Here is a 12,071-nt window from a genome sequence, read left to right on the forward strand (position 1 = left end):
CATTTATTAGTACCATTAATAAATAATTTCCATCCCTTTTAACCAGAATTGGAGCAAGTTTAACTTTGGATTCCTGTACAAACTGAAATTGACCTTCGCTGTTTTTTTTTTTTGTTTGTTTGTTTTGTTTTTTGCTTTTTTTTAACCCCATAACTCTGCAGTGTTCAGTCATAGGTGGACCCAACTTCTTTTCAATACTGCTGAAAAAAGTTTTGGTTTTGACCCCTGTGTGAATTTTCACTGACCTCTGTAGGTCATTAAAGATCACCTCCAGGATATTTCCACATCTGAAAATAAACATCATGCCATATACTAACACTCCTGAAAATTTGGTGCCTTTATCACAAAATGCACAATACCACATATATGCTTAATCGCTACCTGAAATTCACAAAAAGTTGACTCCAACCTAATTCACTTGAATCTCTTTGATGCTAATCTGATAAAATTGATTTTGTTCATTCTTGTACTGTAACTTGGTAGTTTCTCGCAGACTGCATACAGTGCAAGTTTTTCCCCAGCTGTACTTTGGTTTCTTATAAACTCGTATATATATATATTTTTTTTTTTGTGAGATTTCTGTCGTCACAGAAACTCATTGGCTGATGTTTAGCGCCCTCCAGTGGTTACAAAAGGTAGAAAATGTGTAGTGCAGCTCTGTCCAGCCCTTTTGGTCCTCAAGAACAGTTGGACAAAGTTTCAAGTGAAGTTGCTGCTGATGAGGAAATGGTTAAAATGACAATAAAAACACGTACAGTTACAAGAAAAGAAGTGATTAAAATTGTATTTTATCGAGTCCCTAAAATTGCACATTAATGCAACGCTACATTTTTATTTTATTTTTTCTATCAAAGCATTTGTCGGATGATTGCTTATTTCTTATTATAGCCCTTAAATTTTCATATATATATATATATATATATATATATAATTTGTGAGACTATTTACGATAAAACAAAATCACAAGAAATTATCTCCAGTCTCAGATCCAGATATTTTTATGTTCTTTATTATTATTATGTGCTTTATTTTCTGACTGCAATAGTAAACGTGGTATTATTTCAACAAAATGGTTGAGTTTAAACGTGTAAAAGTTTGAAAAGAAAAGGCTTATCATTTCAATCCCAGCTATATTTTTTAAGCTCCACCCTCGCTTCAGTCGGAAGGATTTTTTTTTTTTTAATGTGCAGCTGCCGTGAAGCGGAGGGAGGAACAGCTGGCTGAGGGAAGAGCCAGCCTGGGGAGTCAGTCACATTCCTGGCCGGGATTCAATGACTGAACCAGACACAAACAAACACAGAGGGAGAGAGAGAGACTCACACATTGAAAGAGAGAGAGAGAGAAGTGGGGGGGGGGGGGGGAGAGTACATCAGACTGAGCAGACCAGGCATATTTTGGGCGCACACTCGAAGTGCGTAAAACCACAAGAGCGCACAGAAACGCAGCTCCGGTTGACTGTACGGTGGATAAACTCGTCTCTTTAAGACTTGAGACTCAAAGACTTGTCGATTTTAATTGCATCTACTTCCGAGAATAGCGTCAGTGAAGTGCACGTCGTTCAGTTTTCTGAATGGACGCGCTGGGAACCTTTTCCGCCGACATGGAAACTCGAGAGCGCGCGGCCGGATGCTGAGGACGCACGATTCGATTAGTTCAGTTGAGTCTTCAGTGTGTGATTTTCCAACTCTTTCCCAAGCGGCACCGACATGGAGGGAGCGAGCTTTCAGCCCCATCCCGGACTTCAGCAAACTCTGAAGCAGTTCCATCTGAGTTCCATGCGCTCTCTCGGCGGACCGGCGGCGTTTTCCGCTCGGTGGCACCAGGACGCGCTCTTCGGTAAGGATGGGAAATCCGCGGAGATGATGTTGGCTCTGCCCGCGCAGACACCCCCGGTGCTGTCCGGGCCACTTTTCATCCCGTCCGACCGCTCCACGGAGAGGTGCGAGACGGTGCTGGAGCGCGAACCCATCTCCTGCTTCGTCGTCGGCGGCGAGAAGCGGCTGTGTCTGCCTCAGATCCTCAACAGCGTCCTGAGGGACTTCTCCCTTCAGCAGATCAACTCGGTGTGCGACGACTTGCACATTTACTGCTCCAGGTGCACGGCGGACCAGCTGGAGATCCTGAAGGTGGTGGGCATCCTGCCCTTCTCCGCGCCGTCCTGCGGGCTTATCACGCAGACGGATGCTGAGCGCCTGTGCAACGCGCTCATCTACGGCGGCAGCTTCCCTCCTCACTGCAACAAGGAGTTGGGGCCCCTGGAGCTGGAGCGCACGGAGAAGAGCTTCAAAGTCTATCATGAGTGTTTCGGCCGATGCAAAGGTCTGTTTGTCCCGGAACTGTACTCGAGTCCGAGCGCCGCCTGTATCCAGTGCATGGACTGCAGACTCATGTTCCCTCCTCACAAGTTTGTGGTGCACAGTCACAAGAGACTAGAGAACCGGACAGTGCACTGGGGCTTCGACTCCGCCAACTGGCGGGCCTATGTGCTGCTGGACCCGGACTACACCGGGAAGGAGGAGAAGAACCACCTGGAGCAGTTGCTAAAAGAGTTAAAGGGAAAATATGATCTGACGGGGAAGCTGTCCAGTAAATCATGCAGAGTAAGTGTTTTCAGCCTGTTATTAACAATCAGTCATTGTCTTTGAGGAATGCTCCAATGTTTGTGTTGGGTTTGCATCTGTGGAAATTTCAACAGCCCAGAGGCCTGCAGGCCCTCAAATCGGATCTGCATTAATTATTGGGAATTCTATTCAGGATCTTCTCAGTAAGCTTTGTCATTATGTGCTGTAATTTATATGTCTTACAAAACTGCATATACCCAGCAACACAAATGTCATCTTATATATGTCGGTGAAAAGACAATCATAACCCTCCTGCAGTGTCATATGAAGCCTCATGCATTTCTCCAAAATCTGATAAAATCAGCTACACACACGCACTTCGATACCACAGTGCATTATGATGGCATCCCATTGATATGTTTTGGGGTTTTTTTTGTTGGTTGGGGTGGGGGGTTGCCAGAGAGGCTCAGAGTGGACAAAGAGCCAGAAGCCGAGGTGGCTGTTCCTCCATCACAGAGCAGCTGTTGTGTGGGACTCTGCTAATGAGTGGACATCTCTGTATGCATCACCATGGTGCTGCTCCAGTTTGAGCAAGAGCCAGGGCATGTCTCACAGGGAAACCTCAGCAGACGCTTTAATAACCGAGAATATATGTTTAAAATACTTGACGCATGAAAATGTGTAAAATAACAAGTGGAGGAATGTTTGTCATGATTTCAAGACAAGGTGACAGCACGGTGGCAAGCTAGAGTCTTGAATGTGGCACCTGTTCTGGGTAACTATAGGTGTCTGCTGTTAATGATGTAAGTGGAAAAAGACTTAAAAAAATTGCAACGGGGCAGCTCCAGGATTTTGTAGATGGGGTGGGCTAAAGGGGCACGGTGTTGTATGGATGTGGGTGACAACTTGGGTTTTGTGCTTGCCAATACAGGACAGACAAGCCAGCAAAGTGATTATCTGCTGGTTTGTTTTTAGAATCTATTCGGAGGATTATTGAAAATCTCATGAACTTTATTTTCACTCAGTTTGGTGGAAAAGTTAAGCCAGCCTGCAATACAATCCCCAAAAGGTTCACTGTGGGCCTGAATAGGTGCAAATTGTGAAAATGTTGCCATAAAATAGCTACATTGTGAGTTTAGCATTTTGGTCAGATTTATGGATTTATGGATTTAACAACTGTTTATAAAAATCATTATTACATTTTCAGGATTCAATGCGTCTTTGTGATTAACATGGAACTGTTACATGTGTAGTGTAATGAAATAGACAGACCTGGAAGCTTAAACACACAGAGCCTTCTTATGCTGTATGAATGTTTTGGCTTAACTCCATCTCACAGCAAGTTTGTGATGGCATCATGATGAGATTTCAATGGAAAATTTGCCACTGCTGGCTGTACCTGTGCACCGCAACAGCACTTGTCATCAAAATTTTAATATTTTAAACTTTTTCTTGCCGTAGTCACAAGACCAAACTGGATGTTGTTTTGTCTTTAGTGATTGGGGAGCATGCAGCAAGAGAGGAACTATATAAGTGCTGAGACATTTAATTAATTGTGTATATACAATTAATTATTTTACAAAAAAAATCAAATCAAATTACAGGAATTTATATCAGTTAAATGAAAATAATTTGTGCTATTACAGAACGAAATCCAGGAGGGCTGAGGGAAATCCTACACTCTCTGAACAAACTTCTTTATGACTTCATGATGACATAACATATGCCAATCGATCTCAAATATTTTGCCGATCAATATAAATTTTAGATCAACTCTCTAGCCCTATTGGTTGCAGCGATATAGCAGAAAATATGTTTTTCTTACCATGATTTTGTTGACCTTGAGCTTGATATTTGTCTAATACTCTCAAAAAGTTAAGGCTCTCTCGATATCTGCCCAAGAAAGATTCACACCAAATTTAGTGAAAATCCATCCAAGCATTTTTTTAGTTATCTTGTTCACAGTTTGAAAACAAACAGGACCAATTACAATCATCTGCTTTGCCGGCAGACAGGGTGATTGATGTTGCATCACTAAAAGTCAAAATTTTCAGGTAACCACCATAGCGAGAGCTTCCTGTTTTAAGAAAACTTTGTGTAATAAAGTGATAAAGATTTTGTTGTATTATACAATTGCCCATTTCATTAACACAGAAAAATGGCTGTCTCACGTTGACATCTACCGTCTGCTCCTGCAGACAATCGACGAAAATAGGTGCTATGTTCACATAGAATTAATCTTCATATGTCATGCATAATGTCACAACTGCAAAGTTTGATTACTTAGTAAAATAATTAACAGCAGTCTAGGATTACCAGAATACATAATTTGCTCATATATAAATCTAAATGTCAACTTTAGTACAAGCTATATGCTAACTGCCCAAGCTAGGTAGCTTGTTCTCCACCTGAAAAATAAGCTAATTACTTGAAAGCATTGTACTTGTTTTTGTATGATCCAGTTTTCTTTTACAACTGACTGTAAACTGTTTGATTGTTTTTAGAACAGCTTGTAATTTTGGTAGGGCAGAGATTTTGAAAGTTACATAATATGACAAGTTAATATCACTGCTGTTTATTTCATTCACTGTTTACTTTTTTATCAAGATAGCTTGTCTCCTGGGTGTCAAACAAATCCATGGTTCATGATGAATTACATTTAAATGAAATTTAAAATGTGATTGTGGTATCAGACGGGAGACCCGTGATGGACATCTGGGGTCCAAAAATTATGCCTGTAAAACATTGATACCAGTGTCCAGCTGTGGTGGAAACATTTTACCATTCATACCTTTGTCTTAGCAATTTAAATCATAAAGTAATAATAATATTTGTATTATTTAACAAGGGTAGGTCTTGGACAGCAAAAATGTAGATGTGTGGGTGAGTGAATTAGACTATAATTCTTCAACAATGTATGCTATCAACTGCTACCTCATCTTTTTAAAAACTGCACATAATGAAGAATATCCACTTAGTTCATGGTAAACTTTGATGTCCCAGATCAATCACATCATCAACTTTATTTTGCTGATGTAAAGTCCAAGAGATGTGTTCACTCAGCTCTTCATTCATTCATTCATTCATTCATCTTCTACTGTTTAGTCCAATTAAGGGTCGCGGGGGGGTGGAGCCTATCCCAGCAGTCATAGAGTGCGAGGCGGGGTACACCCAAGACAGGACGCTTCAGACTAAATTAACAAGTTAGACTAGCAACTGTAGGGAGAAACCAGATGCCCAGTGTATGGGCAAATGCAAGACAAACTAGAGCACCATGCTAGTAGAGCCCATCCTCTGCCAACACTAGTTTCCAATTCCACAAATTTTTATTTTGGAAAAAATTTTCAAAGTCAGAGTCCTATTATAAGTGGCTTTTCATAAGCTAAAATATAATACAAAATATAGATTAAAATAGCTTTTCAATGTTAAAATCAAATATACACTTAATCCACAATATGGATTAGATGCGGATCAGACTTAGTCTATTTATTCAGAGTGCCAGTTTGCACCTCATTGTCCCAAATGAGAGTGATTCGGGCACTATTGATTAAGATATAATGCAAAATGTTCCCCAAATGGGCTTTTCAATATTAAATTAAAATGTCCACAAAATTCACGATCCAGATCAGATCCGGATCAAACTTTGTCAGTTGATAAACGATACCATCCTACATAATGATCTCAAATATAAAAAAAAAATGTGATCTTGTTTGACAGAGTTTATGAATTTTTGAAAATTTGTTCAATGTTAAAGGATAGGGATTTTTCCAATTTTCCAAGATTTTCCTGACTTTGACCTTTGACCTATGACCTTGAAAATTGAATCAGTTCTTGCCTCTGTAAAAATATATAAAAAATATAGGCTGCTCACAGACAAACACGGGTGAGAACATAACCGCCGCCCAGCTTCACTGGCGGAGGTAACTATACAACAGAATTAGAATTATAGATTGGTAGAGCATGTGGCTGGGGATGGTTTCAAAACTTTTCATCAATACTGCAAATTAGTGATGGTTAACTTGTAAAACTGCTGCATTGTTTATGGAACTTGCTTGACAGGTATTTCAATTAGGAGTACACCAACTCATTGTTTTGGGTTGGTACCAGTCTGATATGGGGTAAATTTACTGTAGCAGATATAGTAAATTTGAAAAACAAACAGTCCAAATCTTCTATTGCACATCTAACTCATGCATGTTGTGAACTATCTATGTTTTCCTTTGTGAGAACAGAATATTTGTTTCACATGTTGAATTGATGTTTTGTTAGATGGCTAGGTTAGCAAAGTACACCCAGACAAATGTATTTATGAACCGATTAGTTATTTTAAGACAATGAAAATTGTATTGATTAGTATTGGCAGATACTGAAGGTTCTAGTGTTGGTATCACATCAGACATGAAAAGGTGATATCATGACATCCCCAATTTCTATAAAGGCGATGTAGCTAGTGGTCACTTTTATACCTTACTTTTGATTATTAGACATTAAATTGTGTTTTGTTTTGTTTTTCTGAACTCTAAAGTAATAATCAAACCCAGCATAGGCACTCATTTCCCACCAGAATTAGCGCTGTGCTATCAGCTAATGATAATCCGATGCTAAACAATGCAAGAAAATCAGTGGTCATGATATTTTCCACCCAGTTGCTAATATTTTGAGTACAGACACATTAAAAACACATATAGTGTCTGTCGAGAAGGCGCACAGCACTAATAAATTAATAATCATCATCACTGATCAACTAACAATTCAAAATACAGGTGTTAGCAACACATTTTGGGTTGACACATGGGGTTTCCAGTTACGTTCCTATTTGGCATTTGCCATCATCCCCCTTTTTTTGTACACTGCATCAGAAAATATCTGTTTCAGTCCTAATTCTTGCACCTGCGCCAACTTTGTTGCATCTTAACTGTAGTCAGCAAGACTTCATGTATATTCTGCGAGTTATCGATTTACCAAAATGTAGAGTGGCGCCCTGACAGTCTTTGGGTGCGTCTGATATCCACAGCAGCAGAGGGGGCAGTGCGTGTTTGCTGGTTCACTGCCAGCCGTGTCCCAGTTAGCAGACAGGCCTTCCTCAGGGAGCTGCACACCAGCGCTTCACCATACATCAGCCTGACAGGCCGAGCCGCTGAAAGGCCGGACAGAGCTCGTAGACAGCTCTTGGCTCGACTTACCCATGAAACAAAAACTCAATGTTATCAGTCTCCCTCAGCCTCCCTCTGATGTCAGAGTATTTTATTAATAAGAGAGAGATTCCTCGAAGGGTACCTCCTCTGCCTCCGTCTAGACTCCCACCTCACGGTGCAGAAACTGCTGAGAAAAATATGTCAGATTTTTTGTTAAATTCCAAAAGTGTTTGAGAGGTTTAAGTAGAAATCACACTGCTTTATTTTATTGGTAAATGGCAGTATTTTGCAATCCTGCAGCCTGGCCGTTGCATCATCAGTTGCGGAACAACGCAAGCGAACCACTGTGTCTGTTTTGCATCAAATCCAGCATTTGGTCATTTAGCCTTTGCTTAATGTGCACATGGGAGCAGATTGCTGAGAGGAGGCTGCAGACTCTCATTCAGAAGACGCAGGCTGTGTGAGTTGACACGAGTTGTCAAAGGGCCGTAACCCCTGACCTTTCCCCAAAGACAATGACCCAGCCTTTCCCCTTTCTTTTCCACATCATCCAATCCGATGGCTTCTTGTCCCGTCCACTGGCCAGATGGTTGTCTGATAAAAGATGGAGGGATATACAGTGGATGGATGCTCTCCAATGCAGCTTGATTGTAAAATATGATCACAGCATGAACTGTTGTATGTTTGAGATCCTACATGAAGCAAAAAATCCAAACTTCAAATTCGGAGTAAAATTGAAATCATGCCAATGTGAACTTTTCTGATGAACATGAAAATCCTCCAGCCAAATACATCTTAAGAGCTACTGTTAAAAAAAAATAAAAATCTCTTGAGACGTGAGCAAAATCAATCATCTGAATAAGTGGAGAGTTAAATAGGACTCTGATGAATTGTGTCGACCCACCTTAATAGAATGATGTTAAAACTATTCAGGTGAGGACAATTTATACCGTTTCTCGTGCCGTTGTTCTCCTCGCTCCGTGAAAATAGCCTTGAACGTGGAGGAAACCAATTAACTTTGTATGGAGGAGGAAAGGTTTATGTGCTTTAAGTTATTAACACATTAATAGTCAAGGAATAAATGAAATGATCTCCTCCTCTCAATCAGGTGGCTCCGTGTGTATCACACATTGCCATGTATTTTTCCATACGGCGAGTGTATGAGTGTGTTTGCATGAAAACAGGCAAGTGCTTTGACTGGATCAGCTGCGTGGGGCCAGATTAAAATGAGCTCAGGGCCGGGTCATTTCCATCCCATCTGTCTGCTGACCTCCGAGAAGCCGTGAAAGCTGACATGGTGAGTCCTTTTTGGTTCTTCGTACTCCTGTCTGTCCACCGTCGGCCCATTGAGCCGACGCCCACATGTCCCATAGTGCAAGATGGACACGTCTAGGCACATGCGCGTGACTCAGATGTGTTTGGATCCCAAGCGGCAACGCTTCAAGTGGTAGTTTGTTGTTCATCTTCAATTTGTCTTTTATTTCATGCCACTCTAGAAAACGCTGTTCGTTTAAGAGCAGTCAACTGGGTCCCACCCCCTTTTTCCCAGCGATCAACTCCCCACTGACCACCCCCTCCAAGATGACCATCACCTCATCTCTGCACTGACTGCCAGAGGGAGCGTTTGGCCGAAGCAGATCCAGTGTGTCAAGGCAAAGGGGGTGTCAGGAGGCTCCCAGGGGTCATGGCCTCTATTCTTACAGGGGTGACCCCATGTTAAAGGGGTGTCAGCTGGGGTTCTGTCATGGGTGATGTGTGCTAAAGACCTGCCGCTTCCTTTGTTGCACTGCCGGGCTTTCAGAGGCTGTGAAGTGCAGCCATTTCTCTTTGTTAGTGCCGTGTTTCTTTAGGTGCTGTGTGGATAGGTCTGTAACCTCCAGTCTGTCTGGGGTGGGAAATCCATGCTTGTGAGTTTTCCATGTCTGCGCCCAAAGACAGATTGGAGCCGACAGTGGTGGCTGACACGCAGACATAACAGCTTTTTCAATAAAAACAGTTATGTTTAGACTTGAAATGAGTTGTTTCTTTCCTGATGAACTAGTTTTAAATTGATTGTTTGACTGATTTTAAATTGCTGTAAAGCAAAGACAGACTCCTTCAAACACATATTAAACTGGTTTTAAACATAAAGCTTAGTTTTAATTGTTTTTTGTGATTGTGAAATATGTTAAACTGTCTTTGAATTGGCTAAATTTCCATCTATATTGTAATAGACAAGTTCCTTTGTGTGTGTGTGTGTGTGTGTGTGCGCGCGCGCATGCATTCATGCATGGGTATGGCTTCGATCACGCATAAACCAGGGAGAGCTGACATTTGCTGGTATGTTATGTATTTTGGGTTGAGGATGAATGCTACAAAAACGGAAAGTTGATTGGATGAATATTTTAGAGAAATGAGCAATTTTAGCTAACCAGTAAACAATGGGCGTTGTGCTGCAATGCACCATGGGAGTTTGGGGTTTGGGGGTTTTAAATGTTGTTATTATGATTCATGTTAGTTTAACAGTGTTGTTAGTGTTACTGATTTTTTTGTGTTTTTGTAGTTTAATGGGTTTAGTCAGTTTAGTTAAGTGTCATGTTGTCATTACCATGAGTGAAAAGAGTATTGCTTTTGATGTCTTCCACCACCGTCTCTGTGCATGTGTAAAAATTAAAAGCACCTGCTTGCAGCAGAATGCAGAAAAAACAAAAAGCTCTGAATGCGTGCGTGCGACTGGGGACAGCTGACATGTGCAGTTGGGTATGCTTATACGTTTGGGGTCAAGGATGAATGATGCCAAAATGGAATGTTGGCAGGACTAATATTTTTGGAGAAACTATGTATATTAACTAACATTGCTAATTACATTTTGGACTATCATGCCATTCCAGCAGGGGGCAGTAAATCATCTTTACATTAAAAGTGTGAGTGCATGCATGGGTGATTTTATTTAGTAAGTTCAATGTAAGTACATAATGTAACTGTAAATAGATTAAAAATACATGGATGACATAAGAACGTGAAAACACTTATTTCCATTGCGGTCCATTTAAAAATGAAATTACAAAACAGAAGTGATAATAAAATTTAATAATAGTACTGATAACAATAATAATAATAATAATAATAATAATAATAATAATAATGGTGTGTATATGATAACAAGAATCTAAACCATTTATAAATAGATTAAGACAGCAAATTAACATTACAAAACTACATAATAAACAGGAAATAAAAGGGTTGAGCTTCTCTTGTAAACACTGTTGTGGTCTTGAGGTTCTAAAAACATTCTGGACTCCCACACCATTCATTATACAAGTTTGATTAATTTATGACCATCCTTGAAAAATGTCAGCTATCTATTTTATAAACACTACCCAATCTAGACCCTGTGGATCCTCACTGGCAACACCCTAAATGGTAAATGGACTGCATTTATATAGCGCTTTTCCATCTGCATCAGATGCTCAAAGCGCTTTAATATTATGCCTCACATTCACCCCGATGTCAGAGTGCTGCCATACAAGGCGCTCACTACACACCGGGAGCAATAGGGGATTAAAGACCTTGCCCAAGGGCCTTTAGTGATTTTTCAGTCAGGTGGGGATTTGAACCCATGACCTTCTGGACTCAAGCCCAACACCTTAACCACTAGACCATCACCTAGTTATGGTATAACTTTTTTACACTGTTTTTCAAGGACAAACTAGTTAAAATATTTTTAAGCCACTTTCAACACATTTTAAACCACATATTAGGTGCTGTATTTGTTTTACATCAAAACTAATGACAAACAGGTTTTAATTTGATTTAAAATTAATACATTTAAGGTAAACTGCTTTTGAAAAAAACTGAATATTTTTACATGGGCGAAAGGAAGTAATTTGTACAGTCGTAAAGGTCTGTGTGTGTGTGTGTGTATATATATATATAATATGTATGTATATGTAGAGAGAGAGAGAGAGCGCTCAATGGGATTCATATTTGGATTATAGAGTTGCATAAGTATGGGCAGCACAGTGGCTTAGTGGTTAACACCGTTGCAGTGAGAAGGTCATGGGATCGATTCCCACCCGTGGCATTTCTATGTGGAGCTTGCATGTTCTCTCCGCATTTGTGTGGGTTCCTCTCCGAGTGCTCCGGCTTCCTCCCACATCTAAAGACATACAGATTAGGTGAATTGGACACTTAAATATTCTGTTGATGTGCGTGTGGGTGTGATTGTGTTTATTTGTCTGCGACAGACTAATGTCCTGTCCAGGGTGTACCCCGCCTCGTGCTCTATGACTGCTGGGATAGGCTCCAGCCCCCTGCGACCCTTAATTGGAGTAAGCGGTGAAACTATCCATACAGTAGGAGCTGTTGGATAGGAAATAAGGTTACTGTGTTATTG

The 12,071-nt window shown here is 40.6% G+C and overlaps 1 protein-coding gene across 1 annotated transcript in view; it reads left to right on the forward strand.

Moving 5' to 3' along the window:
- The first annotated feature begins 1,706 nt into the window (after positions 1–1,706).
- The window catches only part of skib (v-ski avian sarcoma viral oncogene homolog b), a 78,581-nt gene continuing 68,216 nt past the window's right edge, over positions 1,707–12,071 (forward strand). Inside the window, exon 1 of the mRNA XM_034166262.1 lies at positions 1,707–2,600. Coding sequence (XP_034022153.1) covers positions 1,707–2,600 — 894 coding nt within the window. The remainder of the gene's footprint in view (positions 2,601–12,071) is intronic.

The sequence above is a fragment of the Thalassophryne amazonica genome, chromosome 3 (assembly GCF_902500255.1).
Source record: "Thalassophryne amazonica chromosome 3, fThaAma1.1, whole genome shotgun sequence".
Classification (NCBI taxonomy): Eukaryota; Metazoa; Chordata; class Actinopteri; order Batrachoidiformes; family Batrachoididae; genus Thalassophryne; species Thalassophryne amazonica.